The sequence below is a fragment of the Panthera onca genome, chromosome B4, assembly GCF_046562875.1.
Source record: "Panthera onca isolate mPanOnc1 chromosome B4, mPanOnc1 haplotype 2, whole genome shotgun sequence".
NCBI lineage: Eukaryota > Metazoa > Chordata > Mammalia > Carnivora > Felidae > Panthera > Panthera onca.
In genome coordinates, this window is record NC_138345.1 from 100,042,145 (window position 1) to 100,068,431 (window position 26,287).

Consider the following 26,287-nt stretch of genomic DNA (forward strand, 5'->3'; position numbering starts at 1 on the left):
ATCAGTTGCTCTGTAAGGAACATACGTTCTCCTGACAGACACAACCACCGCATCATTTTATTTTTTTATGTATCACGAAGCCACATGAAAAAGTGTGTCCCGGATACAAAAGGGATTAGTTCTTAGTTTTCTATTGCTGAATATGGTCACAGAGTCTTAATAGTCTCATTTAGGGGGTTGGTTGCTCCTTAACACCCCTCAAGAACCGTGAACTCTCTGAGGTTTTTATGGTCATCGTGTGAACAGAATAATAATTAAAAAAAAGGGATAGCAAAGAAGTTTAATAAGTGGCGAACATCCAAAAACAGTGAGGGGAAAATCAGATTGGGATGTCTTCCAAATGTAGACCTCTCAAGTGAAAATATTTTTGTGGACGTTCTTAAGTATGGTATATTTAAAAATGCATGTACCCTGTGCAGATATAGATGCTGTGTGTCCTGAAAAGGGCATATTTTTATTTGTTTCAATAAAAGTATAAAACAAATATTAGCTCATATTAGCTCAGGGTAATCATTACCAGGAGATTGTGGATGATTAGAACCATAATTTTATCCATTTAATGCTAGGAAAGATTGTAAAAAAGAAAAAAATGCCATGTTGTAAACTTTATAAGTTTAGTGTTGATAAAAATTTTATATAATAACAAATTTATTTAATCTGGCTATCTACCTCAAGTTTTCAAAAATCTCATGGGGTAATAAGGCTAATATTATCCTGTAGTTAATATAAAGCTACTTTGCTCAGACTCCCAGAGTCTCTTAAATTAATATTTTTATTTCATAGAACATTTTATTGGGTCCAAAAATAATAAAATAGAACCCTACACCAAGATTCTAAATCTAAGACAGAAGCTTAAAAAAGAAAGGGAAAAAGGAAGGAAGGGAGGGAGGAAGCCACTTACTGGAAGAGACAAGAATGAGGTACATATCAAAAAATCTAGGAATAAAAGAGCTAGTTTGGCTACTTGATGAAATCCTAAAGCAATATGGTTTAACAAACGAGTATTGCATAATTGTTTCCAGAAAAGTATTCATGTTAGCACAATGAAATCCCTGCACTCACCACTTGTATTTTTCAGCAAAACTCTGAAAAATAACTGGTTTGCATACTCTTGGATGCTCAACGTAATGTGTCCATTTTCCCTCTTACTCTTCCAATAATAAAGAAAAAAAGCAAAAGAAAAAATAAAACGATCACCTATCTTCCTATATCAAGTTCCACATCATTAGCTCTTTAGAATTCTACCACCAGGTCCCATCCAGGTTCCAATTTTCCATATAATCACTTGCTACCATCCTGATTTATTCAATAAACAGCGATTCTTTGAAGGCCTCCAAACCTGATACTCTACGGTTAACATTTAAATAAAACACCCACGGGGCACAGAGTGAAGGGAACTGCACATGGTAGGATTTTTACAAATGAACAGTAAACACCTCACGGTTCACACGGGTCAGCTCTCAGGCTGCTGGCGTCCCTCTTGGTTCTCGCGCCCAGACAGGGTTAGCACAGTTCAGTATAGCAAGGCGTGCCATTCACAGTTATTTTGGTCTTGACATTCTGTCATGCATATACATTTATCCACATTATTAGCAGGTTGTGAAGTAAGTGCAGGGCAAATCATAGGAAAAAAGTATAAACATTCAAGTCGTCATACCCTGAAAAAACATGTGTTTTGCTGTAGTTGTAAACTTTTTGCACTAAATCCCATTTCAGGAACAAAATAAATAATACCATAGGATTCACAACTGGAGTTGGCTTCCTGATGAAGCCTAAGGAAGCAGTAGCTTTTTGAAACTGCAGAAAGGAAGTTTCTCTCACCACAGATCTATAGTCAGGGTGAGGGGAAATACATGCCCAGAACGCTCACCCTGGTTAAGTGCTAGACAGCTCCCCCTTCCCCCAGCAGAAAAACCACAAGGCTCCAGTAGCCTGTTCAGATCTACTTCCAGCAATAAGAGGATTCTTGAATCAAAACCACAGAAGTCAGTCGGTGCTTTCACTGTGACACCACGCGCAGAGTCTGGACTCTAACTGGTATTGAATGCACAATTAGTAACAATTACTTTCCGGAAAACAGAGGATCCGTGATGACGGGCAGGTAACCAGAACCAGTGGGTGAAAGACAGAGGAAGGACCTGTGCCGAAGACCGGATGGCTTGCGTTCCGTTTTGCATCCAACGTCAGGGCATCACCTGCGACAGGGAAGTTCAGGTGGTTTGATCCCGCCCCTGCCTGGTGAGGCGTGGGGTTAGTCAGCCCCGCTGCTGGGGATTTCGAGTCTCCTCTGTGCTGAGCTGGTGTTTCGTGACGGATTCCTCTCTCTTCTCCTAAGGACCGGGTCTCCTAGGCTGCCAGGCGTCTTGAAAAATGTCTCACGATGTGTGTGTCGGATGCTCTTGGGGGTCACTGGAACCGGTGACTGAAAGAGCAAATAAAAACAGCGGTGAGGTCCATATTGTCCTCGATCTCTGAACTAAGTAAGCCCTGTCTTGGCCTGCGTCATTGTGATCTTCGTGTAAGCGTTCTCTCCTTTGCACTTTTCTGTCACACTCATCTGGGTTGACCTTCCCAGCACTTACCACAACTGAAATTAACTTTGGTATTTCATGTGCAGAAAGGCAGCCTAGCAAACAGGTTAGAAGGGTGCCACTGGCACAACCAGCTGTGTGACCTTGGGCAAATTACTTAACCCATGTGTCCCTTAATGTTTTCATCCATACAATGGGGATGACAAAAGTGACGACTTCACAGAGCTGCACGAATTAAATATTTTTTTTTTTTTTTAACATTTATTTATTTTTGAGACAGAGAGAGACAGAGCATGAACGGGGGAGGGGCAGAGAGAGGGAGACACAGAATCTGAAACAGGCTCCAGGCTCTGAGCCATCAGCCCAGAGCCCGGCGCGGGGCTCGAACTCACAGACCGCGAGATCATGACCTGAGCTGAAGTCGGATGCTTAACCGACTGAGCCACCCAGGCGCCCCGAGCTGCACAAATTAAACAAGATCATATTTATCAAGCACCTTTTAGACCACACTGGGCAAATAGCAAGTATCTGCATCTGTCTCGCCGCTTTTTATTTACTTGCTAATATGTATCCTCTTGTGTTAAACGTTGATCTCCTTAATGTTCCCTCAAAGGACAGGGGCCTTTATCCTGTTTACTGGCATATCTTTACTGCCTGGATCAGTGCCTGGCACATAACTGGTGATCAGAAAGCATGTTATTACATTATAATCACCTTTAGAAACTGTTTATTTCAATGTCTAGCAAACTTGTCAGCCTCTGACAGACTTGTCTAAAATATTTTTGGCCACAGCATAACTCTTCCTCTGTGAGAGAAAAGTAACCACTCTGAACAATGCCTAAGGCATAAGAGGAAATCAACACATGCTTACTGACTGCTACAAATGGGAGTTTAGGGGGAAATAGGGTATTGATGAATTTATATCGATTATAATAGTCTTATGTGTACATTTGTATACATTATATGTATCTCCTGTCTCCTAAACACTGCATTTTAAGAAATGACAGATGCTAAGAATCTTTGTGTTAGTATCTAGACTTCTGTTTCTCTCGATTATTTCTATAGCTGTACAACGAAAATTCAGGGCGGTCTCCTTTATTGATCTACTGAAATGAAAGCCTGGAGAAATCATCTGACTATTCAGCATTCCTCACAAATCCCCCCTGAACCATCACTCAAATAAGTCCCTCTAATTTTAAGGAACAGATTGACAACTAAAAAATATTTCTGTCTTTAAGGCACAGCATTTCCTGCCTTAATATCTCCATGCCTTATAAAATAAGCAGATAACTCTGGGTCTACAGTGGAAGCTAGGAAGACCCTGACCTAGAGCCTCCGTCCTACAGTCATGTGACTTAAAGCTAATTAAAGGCAGGCAGACCCCATCACAGAGTGATGACCTTCCTGGGCTCACTTTAGGACTCACCTGCTGTAATTTTACTACAGAAACTGGATGCCCCCCATACATGGGGGATTCAGGCTGGATGGTGTTGTGTGATCTTGACATCACAGGGCTCAGGTTGAGTGAGCCTGGACACTGAAGCTGAGGGTCTGCGGAGGAGAGTGTCGATGATTTTGGATTAACCATGTTTGCAGGACCGATGAGAAGATGAGCCGTTGATCCAAGGCCAGGCAAGCCAAAATTCACAGGTCCCACATTTGGGATAGCACCAGGGGCAGAGGAAACTGGCCTGGGCATCGTGGGAGAATAGAGAACAGGAAAAGTGCCCAGCGTCGGGGATGGTAAGACCATGCAAGGAATGCTGAGTGATGGCAGCTGACCTGAAGGTGGCCCCACAGGATGGGGGGTCTGACTGCCAGATAAGAGCACGTTGAAACCATTTAATCCTGAAACAGAAGCAGAACAAGGTAAGTCAACACAACAGGAAGATACCATTCCAGCTCACATCCCGCACGGCGCTTCCAAATGAGAAAGAACCCACGATGAATGGATTCTGCCTGACCAGCCAACCCCCTTCCCGTGTTCTCCCCACCCTGCACTGCGTCTCCTCAGCAATGGCCACGAATGAGATCCCACAACCATCTGTGTGACAATGTGGTAGATGCCCATGGCTACTGAGAGGGTCAGTTAATGTGAGTTCCACGTCGAGGAGGAAAATGAACTTGGATGGAAAAATTGTTATCTTTATTCTTACAAACTTCTAGCAAATTTATATTTTCCTCAACTTGGATCCTAGGCAACAAATCTGACAGTATTAATAGCACCTTGACCTTGTCACTAGTAAAAATTATTTTTCGTTTGGTACAATTGGCTTCCCCTTATAATCGTATGTATTTAATAATTTTAAGCATTTGTAAACATTGTGAGGAGGAATCCACAGGCTTTACCAAAGTGTCAGTGGGTCCTTGGCCTAGAAAAAGCTAATAATCCCTGTGCTGGGCTGTCATTTTCATTCGGCAGGAACCAAGTCTGTTTCTTGTTCATCAATGTATCTGCACCACTGAGTATCACGCTTACGTCAGACCCTCAAAAAATATTTGCCAGTGGAATAAAGAACATTTTCTAGGTAAGAGAACAATAAAAAAACACCTGCCTAACCTGTGAAGTGAATGGAAAGCTGAGGAAAATCAGTTGAAGTCTCTTTGCATTGAGAGCAGCTTTACGTACATGGTGCATACCTTAAAAATTAGGTATCTATTATATTTCAGCTTTGTTTTGAAATACTAACAGCACTTGAGTCTTTCTGTCAGGTCCTATTATCGAAGTGCTTCAGATGTATTATCTTATAAAATTTAGTTCAACTTTGAGAGCACCCCCATGGCATAGCAGTCATGGTTAGTGCTGCTTTACCGGTGAGGATGGCTGAATACTTCATGAAGACTGTAAATGGCTTTGATGTCCAGCCCTCTGTCTCCAGACCTGGCCCTCGACCACAGTGAATGCTCAGTACCTCCAGATATGCGAGACATCGGCAGGCTAGCTGCACATAGTGGCCATGAGGTTCATGTTGTTCAGTAAACTGAACCAATGCCAGATTCAGCCGAATTATAAAAACAGAATGATCTTTTGAATTGTGCTTTTTTAGCAAATGAAGTTCAACGCATTAACAAAAAAACTCACTTGCCCTAATTATTTTCTTAGTATCCTTCCAGTTGGTGAAAACGAAGACAGCCTTCGCCTTCGGTTCACAGAGGGAGGAAACAAGGAGTTTAGAGTAAAATGGCTCAGAGGCTGTACACAGCATCACTAATGGGCTACTTCGGTCAGGTGACATGGACGAAAATTTAAAAATCTAATTCATGATCTGACTACCCCAAGGGGCCCTAAGACAGGGTGACATTCCTTACCGGCTGGCGACTGTACATAAAGATACTGCAGCAAAGAGGGCTCTTTGGTGCTTTCATTTTCTTTTGAAGACTTTTCAACCTCTGCATCTCTTGAAGAATTTCCCCACTCGGAAGAAACGCAGCAGTTTGCTGAAGCCTTTCCCGAAGCCTGTTCTGCAGCAGAGAGTTGACTCTCCATGTGAATGTCTTCGAGGGGCGCAGATCCCCCGGGACCCAGGGTCTTGGGAGAAGCGATGTCTGTGGAATCTGAGGGTTTCTAAGCACAACCAAGCAGGAACCAGAAAGGCACGTAAAAATCCCAGTAGTACATCTCAAGAACAGCCTTCTCAAAATAGCTAAGACATAAGCAGAAAGGTCAGAGATCGCCATGTGCCACACTGCATCGTGTATGTGAGTTGTTTCGGTCACACTTCTAGGAATGGTCTGAAAATCAAGGACATGTCATGTGCTCCTGGAGGTTTAGGATTCTGAAGCACAGAAATGATGGAGTTTTAATAATGAAAAACTGGCCACGGTATTTACACTATGAAATAAATTTCTGAGCTGCTAACGCATCCAGAGTGTGGATGCATCTTTTAGTGGCCCAGTATGAACAGCAGGATGGGCCCAAACCCGGTCTTGTTACCTAAGACATACCCCGGTCAGTCTTCCCTGCTGTTATGCAACCCCAGGCTATATACACAATTAGAACAATTCACTCTGGCGAGAGGGAGGAATAAAAGAGAAGGGGTTGTAACTAAGGTACTGATCTCTATGAGTCTGGCTGACCCACCACGGACTGCTGTCATGACCGTGCTTCTGCTCTCACAGTGTTTTACTGGTCATATCTCATTAACCTTCGAGGGCTACTTTGTGGGAGATACCAACAGCTCACATTTTTGCTCCCTTCACTTTGTAGCTGGGGATGAACAGGGATGAGAACAGACACAGACACTAAAAGCCAAATAGCACCCGTATTCCTGACTCTGAGACTCTGGTGCCTCCTGGATTACGGTGGCTATTTCAGTGATCTCAACTTGTTTGAAAAAAACAAACAAAAAAAAAAACCCAAAAACAAACCCAGAAAGTATAGAAAAAGGGAGGAGATCTACAAACATGTTAACGGTGATTGCCTCTATGTGGTGGGATTATGGGTCTTTCTTTTCTATTTTTCATATATCATTTAGCATTTTATGCAAAGCAGGAGCTTTATAGAAATCACTTTTGTTTTTTTAAATTTTTTGAGTGAGTCTGTGTGCGTGCATGCATGCGCTGGGGGGAGGAGCGAGGCAGAGAGAGAGGGAGAGAATTTAAGCAGGATCCATGTTCAGCACAGAGCCTGACGTGGGGCTTGATCCCACGAACCCTGAGATCATGACCTGAGCCAAAGTCAAGAGTTGGATGCTTAACTGACTGAGCCACCCAGGCGCCCCCAAAATCGCTTTTCTTATGGTACTACTTTATGGCAAGACTATGGGAGAGCCAGTCCCAGGCTTAGTTATACAAGTGATACACAAAATACCTTCCATTCCAGACTCAGTAGCTTATTAGTATCTGTGTGTCTTTACTGGGAAGGAATTCTGGGTTAACGGGATGTCACTAAACATGTCCCTCCCTCCCCAAACTCCCTTACCTTGGGCATGACAAGGGCTAGAGGGCTGTCATCATAGTCCCTGCTCTGTCTTTTAGTGGCTGGTTCCTCCTCTTGAGGCTTCCTCTCCTCACCCAGGCGCTTCTGAACTGAAGGTGTGGGTGACTGCTCTGATGCCGTGACCTCCAAGCTTCCACCGTCCCTCTCCGACCCTGAGCCTGACCCTGGGGACGGTCCCTCCTGTACGTTCCCATACAGCATGAACAGTGAGGTGGAGGGCACGTACACCAAGGGCTGACCGGTCAGCAGGGCTGGCTTTGGCGTTTCCCCATCTGAGGCGGCAGAAGATGGTGAGACACCTGCTTGTGCATTCAGACCATTCTGCATGGAGAAGGACTGCAGGTCCGTTTGGGTCACAGAAAATACTTGGTGCGCTAAAGGATTAACACGATATTCTGAGTCAGCTGACAGGGTAGGGGAAGGAGCAACAGGGTCCAGGCTGCTTGACGGAGGCATCACTCTCTTACCGGCAAAGGCCTTTCCCCTGAAATGAAAAGAAACATAATGGGTCTCAACAAGTTATCGTGTTCCACCAGCTCCTGATTCTTTGCCTTCCTCCAGAGAGATGTACCAAAGCAGAAATGAGATAATGCTGCTCACGCTGCTACTGAAGTGTGCCCCCTGAGCACCTATTAGCTAATCCCAGAGGCAGGGGCCCATGTAACGTGGATAGATGGTTAGGGATTGGGAGGGCCGCCCTTGAGGGATCTCAGGTTAGAGCTCAGACTGGCTCCTCCCCTGCCTCTCCTACATCTAATAGTTATCAGTTAGCATAATATTATAATTGTTTTACATAATTATGATAATGATAGCTCTCTGCCACCAGTTTACGAGACTGAAGCTCAGAGGCTCATCAGCCTACTGAGGGTCACCCGGCTCTAATGTGATGAAGCTGGGCCTCACACTAGGCACTGTATGACATTCTGGGTAGATAGCAAAGACTGGACCAGAGTTTATTCATTTTTTATTATTTTTTATTTATTTTCACTTATTTTTTTAAAGTTTATTTTGAGAGGGGGAGAGAGAGAGAGAGAGAGAGAGAGAGAGAGAGAGAGAGAAGGAGAGGGGCAGAGAGAATCCCAAGCAGGCTCTGTACTGACAGAACAGAGCCCAATGCAGGGCTTGATGTCACAAACTGCGAGATGGTGACCTGAGCTGATATCAAGAGTCAGACGCCTGACTTTAGCCACCTAGGTGCCCCCGGATCAGAGTTTCATTTAAAGGATGCATCTGGTTTGTTTCAAATCCACTGTGACATAAATGAAGTGGACAGTGAGGAAATAAAGTTACCTACTAAATTATTTTCTGCCATTCTTGTCCCATTCTGTTCAGTATCACAATTTTTAGGCAGAACACATGAAAAATTAACCCCCATTTAACATATGAGATTATAAACAATGGGTGTTTTCTATGGAAAAAATGTCTAAATATTAAAAAACATTTATATTTCTAGTGTATTTTTGGAAACAGATGAAGAAAATCCTTTTAAGACTCCTCTAAGAACTAATCAGTAGGACCTATTTTGCCCAGTCTTGTTGTCCGTGTGCTGAAGTTAAAATGGAGGGCACCGGGCTGCAGAGGTGAGCGTATCTGTCCGACCACAGCCTGAGAGAGTGATCAGTACTACTCGGCTGTGAGAAGCTCAACATGGCCATGCTGAGTCTATCACCCACCGTCCTCCCTCTGGTCGTCCATCCTCAACCTGTCTACCTCCACCAACAACAGCACCACTGTCTGAGATCCAGGTGTCCTTTGTGATGTCTCTCTACTTCGGTGAGTCTTGCTCACTCACCGTCTTACACTGACTTCTACTCTTCCGTCTGCAGCTGACACAGCTCAGATCTGCACCATGACAGAGCAGAAAGGCTGCAGGCGCTGAATCCCACCTGCTTAATAAAAGCGGACAGAGTGCTGTTCTCCACGGAGTCTACATAGTTCATTATCGTCTGTCTCATAAACCCAAACTCTTCCACCTGGCTTTCAAAGCTCTTTGCCAGCCTGACCTATTCGCCTCCAACACCCCAAGTTATTTTTATGGATGATGTTTCCCTTTACTATCCTACTTGGACAAATCATTACAGCTAAACTAATCGGCTTAATGTCCCGGTACTCCCTGGCCCCACATCATAATCTGTTTCTTCCCAAATTTGTCCTTAAAAACCACTCTCCTTCCCTCATCAGCACTTCCTCTGCTTCTTCTGATAATACGTGATTTTCTTCAAAATCAGACCCAAAATTTGAATCAAAGAGCCTGGGTTTGAATCCTGGCTCTGTCACTTATCAGCACTGTGACTTTGGGCAAGTTATTTAACCTCTTTGGGTTTCCATTTCCTTTCTGTAAAATCAAGAAAAAACAGTACCCACCTCAAACGTTTGTTATGATTAGATGAGTTAATATATATAAAACTTTTGGGACAAGATCTGGTGGTTCATAAACAAAGTTATCTATGGTAATGACAAAAATGACTCCTGGAGCTCCAATCTTCAGTCCTCAGTGCCATGTTAGTAGTGGATTGTCTTTTCTCACTGTATTTGTTTTTATTTTTTTCCCATAAGCTTTCGTTAGCATAGGGGATCCATTCTTCCTACTTTTGTGTCCTTGATGCTATATCCAGAACAGGGTTAGGCACAAAGGGGAAACAGAAAATTCTTTTTTTTTTTTTTAAGTATTTATTTATTTTTCAGAGAGAGAAAGAGAGAGAGACAGAGAGAGAGAGAGAGAGTGTGTGTGTGTGTGTGTGTGTGTGTGTGTGTGAGTAGAGGAGAGGCAGAGTGAGAGGGGACACAGGATCTGAAAGTGGGCTCTGTGCTGACAGCAGAGAACATGCTATGGGGCTTGAACTCACAAACTGTGGGATCATGACCTGAGCCAAAGTCTGACGCACAACCAACTGAGCCACCCAGGCACCCCAGAAAATTCTTAATAAACAAATGGCTGACTTCTGAGGAAGACTGCTAAATTTATCTTTTGATGGGTTGCATTTCAATGTGTTCAAAGTTAACACCAGAAAATAGAAAAGAATACACTCAAGAGTTTTTAAAAACTACTTACTGTGAACTGTCTTCTATTTTCTGTCGGTAAACAGCTGCCAGACTTCCAATTTCTAAGGAGTAGCCACCTGATCCTAAAAAGGAAAATAAAACTCTAACAAAATATGGCAAGAGACTTACACACACCAATTATATATAGTAGGATTCATTATTCACAGCTCGGGGATTATAAGATTATCTCAAATCCGTTCTGGTTTTGATTCAAAGAGAGAAATTTCCAGAAGCTAGCTATTAGTGGGGAGTTCAGGTCTCATCAATAATTAGAAACAAAACAAAGAAAACAAGTGTTGCTTTGTAAACCTGATGAATGTCTGAGATGCATCAAACAGACCCAGTTGGCAAACCAGTGGATCTTCATGGCTGACTAGGATGAATTTCAGGCACGGAGCCATGTTCATTCCCTGTGAAGTCAGCAACTCTTTTGCCCTCAACCATCCTTTTACTTCAGGTAAGTGAAAAAAAGGGCATGGCCTAGAGTCAGCTCATTTTAAAATGCCTGGGTAGGGTGACTGTTACATGACAGCTGACAGAGTCCACGGAATAAGAAAAGGCATATACCTTGTTCTTCTCTATAAGGACTGCTGGGCTCTGAGTTCACTTTCCTCTGGATCCTCTCAGAAGCCTGAACTGTGTTAAAAGAACCATGTCGAGCCAGCCTCTGTTTTGCACAGACTTGAATCTGGCCATATGTTTCTCTTTTCAATTCTGGTAAGACAGATGCAGAAACATCCACTAGTTCTTCATCTAAATAAATGAGAGAATTGGTAGTGTTGTTATATAGCTATAATTCAGGATAATTTTAGCCTTTTTAGAATATAGCTTTGGGAGCCTGTAATTGTAATGGAGCTATCCTATAAATTAAAAACTAAGACAATCAAAGGAATTTTATGAGCCTTGTCTCAAACCCCAATTTCTTTAGATGTACTAATTTTTTTAAGAGTTAGTAAAAGACTATAAAGTGAGACCGAATTCATATATATTCTAAAATTATCCCAACTGCAACAAAAGTAGAGCAAAATGTTCTCCAACCCAAATTAGAATGGACCTGACATTTCAGATGCTTTCTTTGGGCAGAGATATCAAAGGAAAACCCAACCATGCTCAGCCCAACACACATATTTAGAGATTTTAACATTAATTGGGATCAGCCGCTTCTGCCACAGCTCTAGGGCAATGAGTATACGAATCTCTATTTTCTATTATGCTCTATTATGTCTTTCTTAGGCGGTAGGAGGCTCAGTTACTAAGTGACCAAGGGAATAAGGTCAGCAAAAACGTCATGGTTGAAGTGCTGCAGAACAGTGAGAATAGAAGGGCCTTGGAGGCCTATTTTTTTGCTTAAAGAGGCTGTGTAAAATCAGGACAAAATTTCCTGTATAGAGCCAGGCCTATGTTTCTACATAGAAATAGTCCCTGTTGTTTAGTCATTCCTACCCTGTTCATCTGTGTGATTTTTCTTTCTAGGTTCAAAGCATGCACATTTGTTTGTTTATTCATTTATTTTGAAAGAGAGACAGAGGGAATGAGTAGGGGAGGGGCAGACAGAGAATCCCAAGCAGGCTCTGTGCTGTCAGTGCAGAGACCAAAAAACATGCATAATTTTATTTTTTTTTAAATTTTTTTTTTTTTCAACGTTTTTTATTTATTTTTGGGACAGAGAGAGACAGAGCATGAATGGGGGAGGGGCAGAGAGAGAAGGAGACACAGAATCGGAAACAGGCTCCAGGCTCCGAGCCATCAGCCCAGAGCCTGACGCGGGGCTCGAACTCACAGACTGCGAGATCGTGACCTGGCTGAAGTCGGACGCCCAACCGACTGCGCCACCCAGGCGCCCCAGAAACATGCATAATTTTAAGAAATATTTATTTATTTTGAGAGAGTAGGTGCCAGTGGGGGTAGCAAGCAGAGAGAGAGGGAGACAGAGAATCCCAAGCAGGCTCCACACTGTCATTACGGAGCCCGATGTGGGGCTGGAACTCATGAAGCGTGAGATCATGACCTGAGCTGAAATCAAGTCAGACACTTAACTGACTGAGCCACCCAGGCACCCCAAAGCATGCCCATTTTAATGAAAAGATTAATAAACTGAAGGGCCCTGCTAGACTTACATTTTCTAAAACACATAAAAACTGAAAAACAAAATCACCTTTACAAAAACCCCCAAAATGGTCTTTAGAAAGTTAAAAATTACAAAATCAAAAAGAAAATGGGTCCAGACAGTAACAGGGAACAAATTTACCCTCCTTCCTGAAACAAAATATCAGACAAAGTATATCAAAACAATGGCTCTCAAGACACTGGACAGCAGGGTCCTTAGAGACAGGAATCAATGGAGTGAGATTGAGGATTGCCCCCCCACTTACTGTCTGGAGAATGTTTCCAAGTTGGAGTATAGGGAAGGGAACCTGGACAGAAATTGGAAGTCTCTCCACATTGAGGTTGGAGCTGGGAGTCAAGGAAAGCCAGGATGATTAGAATTTGCAGGGCAAAATACCAGAAAGGAGAACCACACAAAAAGAATGGTGGAGATCTGCAGAAGGTACTCCCACTCTTAAGTATTCCGTGGAATACCCACGCATGTGAGAAACCTATCCAATGTTACGGAAAGAACCACTCAAAAGGAGAAGAAGGAATAGTGTCTTGCAGCTCACCCAGGGCTGAAAATAGTGCCTGTTGCCAATAGCTAGCATGGAAAAATCTTATAATTCATGGGTCACTGCTTAGAATGCTGAAAAGGGTATTATTGCCTCAGTAGTGGGGATAATGCACTAAAGACTAACTGCTGATGGTCCTGCCTACCAAAGCTTAAAAACAAGGCCTGAAAGGTTCACTGTTCCCAAGTAACTTCACTGCATCCCAGAACAAAGCTGAAGAACATTTTTAGAAAAACTGAAATATCTAGCACCCCACATCGTAGTGTCTGGCATATGATTAAAAATTACCAGGTACACAAAGTTGAGCGAAATATAACCTGCAGTGAAGAGACAAATCAATGGAAATGGATTCAAAAGTGACACATGATAGAATTAGTAGACGGGCACATGAAAACAGGTATTATAATTCCAAGAACTCAGGGAACTAGAGGAAAGACTGAACATGTTGAGTAGAGACATCGAAAATCTAAAGGCTCAAGTCAAACTTCCAGTGATAAAAACTGTAATGCTGCAGAAAAAAAATAGTGAATTTGAAGATATACCAATAGAAACTCTCCCAAATGAAACCCAGAAAAGAGAATGAAAGAAACAAAACATCAGTGAACTGTGGGGCAACTTCAAGCAGCCAAATTTAGGCATAAGTGGAGTCCCCAAAGAACAGAAGAGGGGACAGAAAAAAAAATCCAAAAAAATAATGGCTGAAAATTTGTCAAAGTTGATAAACACCTTCAAACCATAGATCTAAGAAGCCCAACAAACCCAAGTACAAGAGACATGAAGAAATACCAAAGCACACATAATCAAATCATTTAAAACAAGGCAGAAAGAAAATCTTAAAAGCAACCAGAGACAAAGGACACATTATATCTGGAAGAACAAGATGATGATAGATTTCTAACAAGAAACAATCCAACCTAGAAGACAGTAGAGCAACTTCTTTAAAGTACTGAGAGGAAAAACCTTCAATCCTGAAACCTTTACCCATCGAAAATACCTTTTTAAAAATTTATTTTATTTTGAGAGAGAGAGAGAGAGCACATGGGGGAGAGGGGCAGAGAGAGGGAGAGCGTAAATCTTAAGCAGGTTCCACACTGCCCAGAGCCCAATGCAGGGATCAATCCCATGACCCTGGGATCATGATCTGAGTCGAAATCAAAGAGTCAGACACTCAATTGACTGAGCCACCCAGGAGTCCCAGCAAAAATATCTTTTAAAAACAATGGAGCAAGGTGGTAAAAAACATACAGATTTCCTGTTACATGATAAGTACTCAGGATGTAATGTCTGCCATGATGGCTATAGCTAACACTGCTGTATGTTATATACAATAGTTGTTAACAGAGTTAACGGTTGTTAACAGAACTCCTAAGAGTTCTCATCACAAGGAAAAAAATTTGTTTCCCTTTTTTTTTCTCTTTTTATTGTATTAATATGATGTATGCTAACCAAACTTACTGCAGTGATGAATTCACAATATATGTAAGTCAAATCATTATGCTCTACACCTTAAACTTATACAGTGATGTACATTGAGTATATCTCAATAAAGCTGGAAAATGGGGAAAATAAAAACATCTTTAGACATAGGAGAGCTGGAAGAATTCATTAGTGGCAAACCTGCACTACAAGAAATGTTAAAGAAAGTCCATCAAGCCAAGAAAAATGATACCAGATGGAAACCTGCACCTACAAAAAAGGGATGACAAGCACCAGAAGTGGTGATTACATGGATAGATATAAAGTTTTCCCCTTATTAAAGTATTTTAAAAGACAATAGACTGTTTAAACCAAAAATAATAACAATGCATTGTGGAGTTTATAACACACAGAGCAGTAAAATTTTTGGTAATAATAGTACAAAGGCCAGGCAGGGAGAAGTGTAAGTACGCTATTATAAGATCCTTATATAAGTAGTACATCATTTGAAGGTAGCCTGTGATAAGTTAAAAGTGCATACTATAAATCCTAAGGCAGCCATTAAAATAACACAACAAAGAGTTACCGCTAATAAGCCAATAAAGCCAGTAAAAAAAATTTTTTTATGGAAGCATAAAAAATAATAAATCCAAAAGAAGTAAAAAAAAAAGTAAAAAGGGAAACAATGAGCAGATGGGACAAATTGAAAACAAATAGCAAGACAGACTAAAGTCAAATATCAATAATCACCTTAAATGCAAATGGTCTAAACAACTCAATTAAAAAGCAGAAATTGTCAGATGAGATGAAAAAACTCTCAACCATATACTACCTACTAGAAACTCACTTTATTTTTTTTTTAACGTTTTTATTTATTTTGGAGACAGAGAGAGACAGAGCATGAACGGGGGAGGGTCAGAGAGAGGGAGACACAGAATCTGAAACAGGCTCCAGGCTCTGAGCTGTCAGCACAGAGCCTGACGCGGGGCTCGAACCCACGGACCGCGAAATCATGACCTGAGCCGAAGTCAGCCGCTTAACCGACTGAGCCACCCAGGCACCCCTAGAAACTCACTTTAAATATAGGTACCAATAGTTAAAAGAATGAACAATATACACTATGCTAACTAATCGAAAGAAAGCTGAAATGATTATATTACCATTAGATAAAGTAGATTTCAGAACAAAGAATATCATCAGGCATAAAGAAGGGTCATTCATAATGAGAAAAGGGTCAATTCACCAAGAAGACGTAGGGATTGGTCTTAAATGTTTATGTACATAATGACAGCTTCAAATACACATAGCAAAACCTGATAGAGCTGAAAGATGAAATAGACAAATCTGCAACTATAATCAGACATTTCAACATTCCTCTACCAGCAATTGAGAGAAGAAATAAACATAAAGTCAGTAAGGATATAGAAGAATGACAACACAATCAACCAACCTGATTTAGTTGTCATTTGTAAAACATTCCACTCAACAAAGTAGAATATACATTCTTTTTAAATGCATATGGGTAGACCATATCTGTACCATAAAACAAACCTCAATAAATTTGAAAGGATTCAAGTTACATAAAGTATATTCTCTGCCCACATGGAATGAAGTTAGAAATCCATAAGAAAAAGATCTGGAAAAATCTCAGAAAAATTGGAAATGAGCACACATCCAAATAAAAGGAAAACATAAAGGGAAATTGCAAAATATTTTGAATTGAAAGAGAAAACACACATATCAACATTTGTGGGATAGAGCTAAAGCAGCACTTACAGTAAAAATTGACAGCATTAAATACCTACTAGAAAAAAGAACGATCTAGAATCACCTCCACTTCTACCTTAAGAAACTAGAAAAAGAGAAAACTGAACACAAAGTAGAAGGATAGATCTACTAGAGATAAACTGAATAGCCCAATAGCTGAAAAAATTGAATCTGTTATTAAAAACCTCTCATGTAGGAAACTGCTTGCCCACATGCTTCACTGGTGAATTCTACCATATGAACAGATGTACATGACTATTCACTGTAGCTTTATTTGTAAATAAATAAATTTATAAGTAAATTTCTAGCCAAACACTGGAAATAATCCACATGTCCACCAACAAGTAAATGAATAAAGAATGATATATCCATATAATGGGATACTCAGCAATGTAAAGGAATAAACTATTGATACATGATACAATACTATTAATCTGAAAGTAATTATGCTGAGTGAAAGAAGCTTGAGAAAAAGAGTATACACATTACAGTCAATTCTTGTTATTCACGGTAGTTATGTTCTGTGAAGTTACCATGAACACTGAATTAGCAAATACTGAACTACTGCTCTTAGAGGAAATACAGGGTTAGGTTCCTGCCAGCCTCCGGTTACAACATTTTCATCAACTGATCAACACATAACCCTGTTTTATATGTGTGTCTGTTTAAAGACACCTTATTTAATATACATTGTTGATTCATTAGTGTTCAACTCTTAGCCAAAAGCACTAGAACGCATGCCTGAAGGAAGCTTTTCTAACATATGTATTTCCACTGTAAGGCACTTCACAGCCTTCTTGTACTTAGAATCATTAGCACTTCAGTAGGACACTTGTGAGCCATTTTAACGGCACAATCCCCAACACAAAGCACAAAAAATGTGAATACATGGCCTTAAAAAGACCACGGAAAGGACACTTGTTTATAGCATGAGAGCCAAGTAGGAACAAGTACGAGAAACATAGAAGGCTGTGTTGCCTTGTTCGACCTCAGCTGGGAACAAGGGTGTTACCAACCGAAATTTTTTGCCACTCTTTGCATGTCTGTGAATGAATGAGAAAATTCTGCGAGTGTGTTGATTTTGGAGTTATCAAAAAATTTTAGTGAGCATGTAAATTTGCAAATATGCACTCTGAATAATGAGCATCGACTGTATATAATTTGCTTATAAAAAATTTTAGAAAATATGTACAAAATCTAGAGTGAAAGAAAGCAGATCAGTGGTTGCCCTGGGGACGGGATGGGGGTAAGGAGGGAGGAATTACAAAGACACAGGAGACTTTGGAGGGTGATGGGTTCATTATATTGACTGTGGTCATTCTTTCACAGGTGTACACAATGCAAAACCTACCAAACTGTAATTTTAACCATGTGCCATTTATCCTGTGTCATAATAACTCAAAAAAGCTGTGAAGAGGATGAAAAGGCCACAATGGTGGGAAGGAGAAGAGGAAAGAGACATTTATTAAGTTTACCCATGAGGAATTGCTACACAAGGAGTGAAGGAGAGTGAATTCAAGAAATCAAAGGTAATGTGAAGTTCCAGATTGCTGGGTTGTTGATGACGATGGTGATGTCAGTAATGAAACTAGATATACAGAAAGAAGATCAGGTTTCTGTCAGATAGAGAAAGTGGGTTCACAATGAGGTTCCTGACCTGGTCTCAAGTCCTGGTCCCCTCATCAGATCGGAGCCCTTCTAGCTGGGTACACAAATCCCTTCGTGAGACTTCTCAACACCACCTCAGTTCCCTGACTACCCTATTTTCTGCAATGACACTACTACCCTTGAGTCCCTCTTCTTTTTTAATCTATCTAAAGATCTCTTGTCACTTCTGCCTATTACATCTAGGACAGATTTCTTGGTTTATTTCGAAGGCCTCCAAAACGTCCCAACCAATCACATTTTATGTCTCGTTATCCTCTAGCCCATGCCTTACACCTAAATCAGGGTGGCTGATCTCTAAACATGCACCAGATCTGTTCTTAGGTATCTTCTCCCTGAACTCAACAGCTCTCCTTCCCTCCAAAACCTAACGGTTCCATCCATCAGAACGTCACCCATATCCTCTCTGAGTTCCCCCAGAGCCAGGACCACCGTGTGTAGTGCTTAATCGTTCTCTAATTTTCAAATGCAGGCTAATTACACCTTCGATAGAAGCTCATTAATCAACTAAAGCAAGTAAAGGCACTAATCTGGGTACTATAGGGTAATCATGGATGAATACAGGCTGAGTCTGCTTTTAACTCATCGGGAATCTGCCTCTTTAGAAAACAGTTTGACCATTTCTTAAAATGTTAAGCATAGTGCTACCATATGAGCCATCACGTCCACCCCTAGATATACCCATGAGAAATGCAAACAGACGTTCGTATCAAAACTTCTCTGTGAATGTTCAAAGTGGTATTATTCATAATTGCCAAAAAATGGAAAAAATCCAAATTTCTGTCAACCGATAAAAGAATAAATGAAATGTGGCACATCTATACAATGGGATAGTATTCCACAACAGAAGGCAAGGAAGTACTGATACATGCTATGAGGCTGGAGGACCTAACAACATTGTGCTAAGTGAATGAAGTTGGTCACAAAAGACCAGATATTGTGTGATTCCATTTATAGGGAATCTCCAGAATAGGCAAATCTATAGAGATGGAAATATATTAATTTTCTCCTGGTGCTGGAAGGGAGAGGTTGGGAAGAAGTGGGAAGGAAGTGCTAATGTGGACAGGGTTTCTTTTGGGGATGGACTGTGTTTTCCAAGTAATTGTGGTGATGGTTGCACAACCCTGTACTAAAAGCCACCGAACTGTACAATTTAAATGGATGAGTTATGTGAGTTACATCTTATGTGAGTTATATCTTAATATGGTTGTTAAAAATTAAAACAAAAACGACCACGTCGGGCTTCCAATGAATGCAGAGAGCTGGGGCAATGGCATGGCATCAACATCACCGAGTACAGTAGCACAATACTACATCGCAACAGCTCAGATGTGACAGTCTTTGCTCCGGGTGATCAGGGAAAACTTCACGGAGGAGTTGACATTCAAGCCAGATCTTGAAAGCCGAGTAGAATATATTCGGGTTGAAAAGAAGAGGGCTTCACAAGTGAAAAGGCTAGAAGCTAAAGGCAGAGGTGTGCAAAATGGCAAAGGTGTGTAATTCATGCAGGCAGGGATGGCGTCACATGCGCCTTTCAATCTCTCGTGGCATTTAGTACAGTAACTTCATGTGCACAATGCACATGCAGTAAGTGCCGGCTGGCCTGAATTAGTTATACTTGATTTTAAATGGTTTCATCTAGATCCTAAGTGAATAATGTGTTGTAAGTGAGGTAGAGAGCTGTATCTTTTATAAGCCTGGGTTAAGTGGCAGGAATTTATGCCACTAATACCAAAATTGGAAGGGTAATTTAAAAATAACTTTAATGGCTTCTTTTTTCCAGGCAGCATAGCTATATGTAAAGTAGCTGGTCTAGTAGGATCCAGTCCCCAATTGCTCAGATATTACCTGTCAAATTAGAAGATAATACCCTTTTTTGCTCTAGTTTAGTAAAATTATAACACTTGTAACCTGTTAAATAAATTACCAAAAAGGTGTTCATGACATCCATACTATATTTAAAAGCCATCTCACCACGTATTAGTTTTGTGATAGTAATGGATATAATTTTAACACTATCTGGGATTTCGAAGAAAAATAATGCTTTATTTTGCTGATGCAGAAACAACCAGAGTTCATAAGAAGTGTTATTTTTAATCCTTAATCCCAAACTTCCAGGAACTTTGGAATAAAATAAAACATGCTAATGAGTTATAATTTAATAGTTACAGAAACTCCCACATTATAAGCTCTCAGGATCTCCCTTCCTACCATACGGGAGCTGGCCCCACACACCATTTAAAGACTAACGTTCCTTGTTCCAAGAGTGATACCTCTAGTCTAATTTTGAATGTGACACAGGTTATGGGAAATGAAGATCAGTCTCATTGAGTAGTAGATGCATGATTTGGAAAAGGAACTGGGGATTGAAAATAAAATAGGTCCCTAGCAAAACCATGCCACCTTACCGCTGGAACTGAAGTCCACAGGCCCGATCCATTTGAAGGCTGGTTTCCGGCCTCGCTCCTCAGTTACATGCACCTTCTTTATTAGAGCCAAGCTGGTCAGAACATTGGCTATGTCATAGAGACGTCGTACCTTTGCTTGAAGATATAAAACACAATTATGGTCACACCGTCTGTAACACCATTACATTTTAGTTTATGTGACAGGTCACTTTTCTGGGCGGCCATATAAACCTCAAGCAGAAAGCAGTGGGGCGCAGCAGAGGCCAACGGCTCTGTCATGCAATGGCCTGAGATTTATGGATCTGATGTATCTGAAGACACATACTACAGGAAGGTCAGTGTGTCTTTCCTTTTCCACAACTTCACACCCCTTGTGAGAGGCACCTGGTAATGAGCAGGGAGCACCGAGATTTGCAGGGAGCGCCGAGATTTCAAGAACGCCAAGGGAGGGAAAGGGGCTATAATTAAAGGCTTAGTAAATGTAATTCTGATGTGTGGCATGTCAAAAGCTCGCTCTGAGTTTCTCCCAGCAGGAGGTGGTGGCACCAGCTCCAGCAGGCAGCTGGCCTGTGAAAATGACAGGGATTCCCCAGAGCTTCCTGTGAGGCTGCGCTCTTGGGCACACAAGACCGTTGGGGCTCAAGGTCACGAGGTTCAGCTGTGCTGAAGACAGGCATCTGGCCACCTAGTGGGGGAGGGGCGGGGTGGTCCTTCCCTTAGTCTTATGAGGGCTGGGGGAGAGACATTTGAAAATGCAGGTACTAGAGGAGACATTCAGAAGAGGTGGTAAGACATCTGACAGGCAGGGCAATACCCACAAAGTAATGTCCATTCAAGAAATCAATTTACAGGTAGGAAACCCACTTGACTTTGTATCTAAAATCAATCAGAGGAGCTCTGATTATGGTCCAGGAACCTCAAACATTCACCCCAGATGCAATCTTCTTCCCAATTCTGACAGAGCTGCATTTTACCTACTCATTTCTCCCACAGGGTGCCTATACCTCCAATGGAAACAGAAAAAGCAGAAAGCTGAGATCATGGCTTCCCAGGGCTTGAAAGGGCTATTGGCAGCCAAGGGCATTTGGCTCGACCCAGGCTTGACAGAAAAGGAAGATGCACTGGGTACGAATCTTGGAAACTATTCTTGCCCAGCGGCCTCGTCCCACCACCCCTACCCTACCCTGGTCATTCCTCTGTTTCTTACCTGCAGACAACTTTCATCTCCACCCATCAGGAGAGTAGGCAGGGGGTGAGGAAAAAAGGGGAAAGAAAACTCAGACATTCTGTCTTGGAAGCAGCAATACTAAAGAGAAACGCAAAGCATCTTACACCCTCCCTGACCTGCATTTGTGGGATGGATGGCATTCTGCTTCCACCATCCATCCTAACTGCCGAGGAAAAGGCATCGGACAGAACTTTAATGGGAATTATAGTATTTACTAACTTACCTCTCACAGCCCCAAGAATCTTTATGAGTGCAGGAAGGACTGCACTTCTCAAAAACAATTTCTTCTTCAATCTCACAGGCAGAAAATATCAATATATGATATGACACCCTTTTTGTACTTATAAGTGGATTTAGGTGAAGATGCTTACTTTTAAATTTACTATGGTCTGGGGTATCCTGGCTTTCTTCTATCAGTATTTTGGCAGCCACATCAAGAGTAACAATCTTGGTTTTGGAGACGAGGAATAGCATGACAAACTTCTGGCTCATAATTCTCAGAGACTTGTCTTTTCTACTGTTTGCAGATGCTACAAAGGGAATGAAATGAAAGCATCAAAACATATAATTTACCACATGAAAGACGGTACTTAGAGTTTGCCAGAACTACTAACTCTACCAGCAGATGGAAAGATCAGTCTTGTTACAGGCAGAAGCCTACTGGACACACAGCACAAAAAGATGGCTTGTAAACAAATGAGATGGATTTTTGTCTTCTTCTTTTTTTTTTTTAAGTAACCTCTACACCCAACGTGGGACTCGAACTCATGACCCTGAGATCAAGAGTTGCATGTTCTACTGACTGAGCCAGCCAGGCGCCTCAAGAAATGAGATGGGTTTTCTTATGGCTTGGAAAATGACTCTACAGGAGGCATAAACTCTGAAATGCATATTTGAAACCACTCTGAATGCTTTACACTCCTACTTCATAGAATAAATCCATGAGGTAGTTTTCCTGGTGCAACTTTTTGAAAAGATGAATGCAGAAGGATAAAAGGAAGGGTAGACTTCACAGACTGTTTTCAGAACATCAGCTGTTCCCTCAAAGGCAAGAACTCTGTTTTTCTTTCTCTGTGCCCACAATATCTAGACTATATCTTAAACACAGTAGGCGCTCGCCTCTTCCATTGCTTTTCAGAAATAAGTGAAGAACTAAGCTGTAAATGAATAAGAGACACTGATTAGATGTCTGTTGCTGTATATGGCAGGCAAACCATCCCTGACAGATGGCTGTCTCCTCTGGTTACTAGTATAAGAACTGGCTCATGGGGTGGAGCTAAAAGGCACGGGGCAGTAAATCTAATGAAAACCAGGCCCACATTTCCATCCCTATTATGTATGCAAGGGAAATGTTGAGTGATACTTGTACTTTATCATCTTAGCAATGGGATTTAGGGTAAGAATGATGAAGATCAGTGGTCAAAACAGGAAGAGGCTCAAAAGGAGCTGGGAGGGGAAGAATAATGTAGATATAAATAAAAAAAAAATTCTGTATCAAATGACAGCAGGGGTTATCTATCTTTCTTACCAACGTGTTCTCCTAACGGGGTTTGTTCCTAAGTAATCTACCCTAAATAGAATTTAAAAAACTGAATTCTGTGAAAAGATAACTTCTTTCCAAGTGAAATTTCCTTAAAGGCTCACAAACAGAAATCAGCATGGGGCTGTCAATCAGAAACGGGAGCGCCGTTAGCGATCTGTGGTCCAAACACACGAAGTACCAAGTGAACTGCCACCAGACAGGCTTGAAGTGAGGTCGAGTGGGAAGCCCAGTGGGGGAGCCATCTGTCCCCCTTTCTTCAGTAGGTAGAACAGGAGGACATCTCCCTCCAGGGCTGTCGATCTGGCACTTCCCGCCTTAGCAGTGAATCTCTGTGGAAGGAACCATCACTCGTGTGGTTTTATGGTGCACTCACAAGAGGGGTAGTCGGGTTCAGAGAAATCCAGTAACTGTTGATCTTGAGAATCTGGGCAGCCATCTTTTTTACGTTCTCCAAGTTTATAATCCATCAGCTCTAGCTCTTTCTGTTGGAGATGTGCCATCTGCTCCTCATATTTCTGCTCCTCTCCCAGTCTCTGGAGGCTCCTCAGGGTTTTTGGCAGGCTGTGCCGTCCATGCCAGCCATACTGATTCTTGGCCACCCGGCTGACCAGATGCAGTGATTCCAGCACATTTACAATGTCATAGATACGTCTCCTTTCAACGCCTGTTTGGAAAACAGAAGTCGACAATCATGCAGGCAAACATTTTTGAGTAAAAATTCCTTGAGGGCCTGGACCATGTCTGTAAGCTACTCTACATGCTGCCCAGGGCAATGCGCAGCAAGGGTGGATGCTCCACAAACCGAACCTGTAAGGATGTTCTTGGGATCCAACCCTTAAAAGAGCGAGGGTAAAAAACATCCACCCAGAGATGGAGGATGGTCGCGTCTCTATTACGTCAACACTAGTATGTCTCTTCTTTAGACCTGTTAGGTAAACCACGTGAACACCTCAGCACGTTAAAACAGGTGGGATCGAGCAACACGTGTACCAGTATGTCTAATGGACACCTGATGAATGCTGTTTGGTTGATTTTGACTTCTACTCCTAATTATGCAGACTGTAAAATAAACTGTGTCCAACGCGTGACACCTCATTTGGACAATTGTATCCTTTCCTGGAGTTTGAATGATGTGGAATAATTATCTTTGTTAACTTTCTTAATGGCCCAGGAAGGAAAACAGATGGCAAATATTTTGTTTCCTATTTTGCGTTGGAAACTTAGGAGTCTAGAGCTTGGGCACCCTTCTCAAGCTGCTGGAGGAAGCTACAGCCAGGGCTGAACAACATACGAACGAGGCTCCTTTTGCTCATAGCTTGGCCGCTGGTAACTGTCTCCGTGCTCCCATTCACAGCCGTTTGGGCTAAACAGCCCAGGGGTAAAGCACAGACACTCTTTGTGCACAATACCGGCTGACCATGAAGTTCTTCAAGTCTCTACCCACTTTCCCAACACTCTCAAAATAGCTGGAGTTATAGGGCCGTCTACCACATTTACCAAAAATATTTATAGGAGTTAAGTGTGGGGGCTTTGAGGTCAGACTGCCTGGATTTGAATCCCTGCTCAATCCCTTACTACCTGGGTAATCTTTCTATGCCTTAGTATTTATCTCATTAGATGATGAGGATTAAATGTGACCATAAATGTAACGGGTCTCCAATAGGGTATCAATTTTTATCTACTGTTATGTATTATTTTGTAAATACTTTCTGCACAGCATTGGAAATACCTAAAATCCCTGCTAGCATGAGAAGTCACAGTATAAACAGATTTTAAAACTTTCCTGTGACTCATCCTGCTGAGCAACAGGCCCTTAGGCCTTTGGAACCCACTGGCTCCTTTGCTCTCATCCGAGAACCCATAATAAAAGCCTCCGGGCATCTCCCAGAAAACTGGTCCAGCTACAAAGATGTCCTCTTTCTGCTCACTTGCCAGGAGCCGTTATATAATCAGAGCAGGCTTAGTGAATGTAGCTTCTGGCCCTTCAAAGATTTAACACAAGAAATTGATCAAATTCTGATGAAAACTTTGGAGGTGAAACGAAGTTCTATTATCTGCAGGAAGAGGCATTTCACAGTTCATCAGAACATTTCGGCTCATGACCCTGAAAGGCTCTTCATCCTCAGAAGCTCAGACTTCGGTGCCAGATGCCTGCTGGAAGGTGCTGGCAGGGGCAGTCAACAAGCCCCTTGTCCAGATCTGCCTGTTTTTTTTATTCCAGTCTGTTTTCATATATTAACACATCTTGTTTAGAGTGTAACATTCCATAAACCTTCCCATTAGAAATGTCATGTGAACGCAACTGAGACACCCCAGGGCCAGCCATATGCTGGGCTGTTTTGTAATTGTGTATTAGATACAAATTGTTAAATCTCCATCTAGTGGGTAGACATCCTAAGAAGGGAAAATAAAGGAAGATTCTGACCACTTGAAGGTAAGATGAGTGTTTAATATGCACAATGGGTGTTTAATAGGCGGTGTTGGTAAAAGCCACTGTGGCAGCTGCCTTTCAATCTGGACTGGGTTTATCTGTCTACTGGCTCGTGCACTAAAAAGTTCCATTTCACAGGTCTCGAGACCTTCAGGTTACTCTGGGGCTTGCTCCATCAGGAAGGTTTTTCCTAGCATCCAGCCTTTTCCTTTTGTATCAGCGTAATCCTGTTAATCCTAGCCATGGCATTACGTACGCCCCCACGGATTTATCAGTTATTACCATGCTTCCCTTAGTCCGCGATGGAGCTTGTCTGATGTTTTTGTCTAATCTTTTGATCTAATCTTTTGTCTTCTGCACTGACATTAGTGCAAGGTCCGTGGATGGAAGTTGGGTATATGGAGGAAGCTGGTTTCATGAACCTCAGTAAGGACACTGTGTGCTACTGTTTTACCCTCATCCTCTGTAAGATTAGTTTCTAGGCCTGTGCCTCAAATGGGTGTACCCTAAGTCTTCATCTGCTGGGTCACTTTCCCTTTCTTGTTTCATTGGCACTGACTCCAAATACTGTATTTTACTTCTGGGCTCTCCAATCAGGCACTGTACTTCCTTTCCCAGAGGGTGACAGGATAGCTTGGGGAGGGCAGAGAGAGA

At 41.9% G+C, this 26,287-nt stretch overlaps 1 protein-coding gene and 1 long non-coding RNA gene across 2 annotated transcripts in view; one reads left to right on the forward strand and one right to left on the reverse strand.

Moving 5' to 3' along the window:
* Positions 1-2,024: 2,024 nt before the first annotated feature.
* Positions 2,025-26,287, reverse strand: part of E2F7 (E2F transcription factor 7) — a 37,629-nt gene continuing 13,366 nt past the window's right edge. Inside the window, exons 5-13 of the mRNA XM_081796220.1 lie at positions 23,576-23,866; positions 22,031-22,189; positions 20,432-20,566; positions 11,080-11,265; positions 10,523-10,595; positions 7,453-7,954; positions 5,841-6,096; positions 3,958-4,379; positions 2,025-2,422 (exon numbers count right to left, since the gene is read on the reverse strand). Of these exons, the coding sequence (XP_081652346.1) occupies positions 2,252-2,422; positions 3,958-4,379; positions 5,841-6,096; positions 7,453-7,954; positions 10,523-10,595; positions 11,080-11,265; positions 20,432-20,566; positions 22,031-22,189; positions 23,576-23,866 (2,195 nt within the window). The 3' untranslated portion in view covers positions 2,025-2,251. The remainder of the gene's footprint in view (positions 2,423-3,957; positions 4,380-5,840; positions 6,097-7,452; positions 7,955-10,522; positions 10,596-11,079; positions 11,266-20,431; positions 20,567-22,030; positions 22,190-23,575; positions 23,867-26,287) is intronic.
* LOC132694041 (uncharacterized) lies at positions 20,611-23,565 on the forward strand. The gene is made up of 3 exons (XR_009617130.3): positions 20,611-20,765; positions 21,425-21,556; positions 22,187-23,565. It is a non-coding gene; the product is annotated as an uncharacterized LOC132694041 (long non-coding RNA).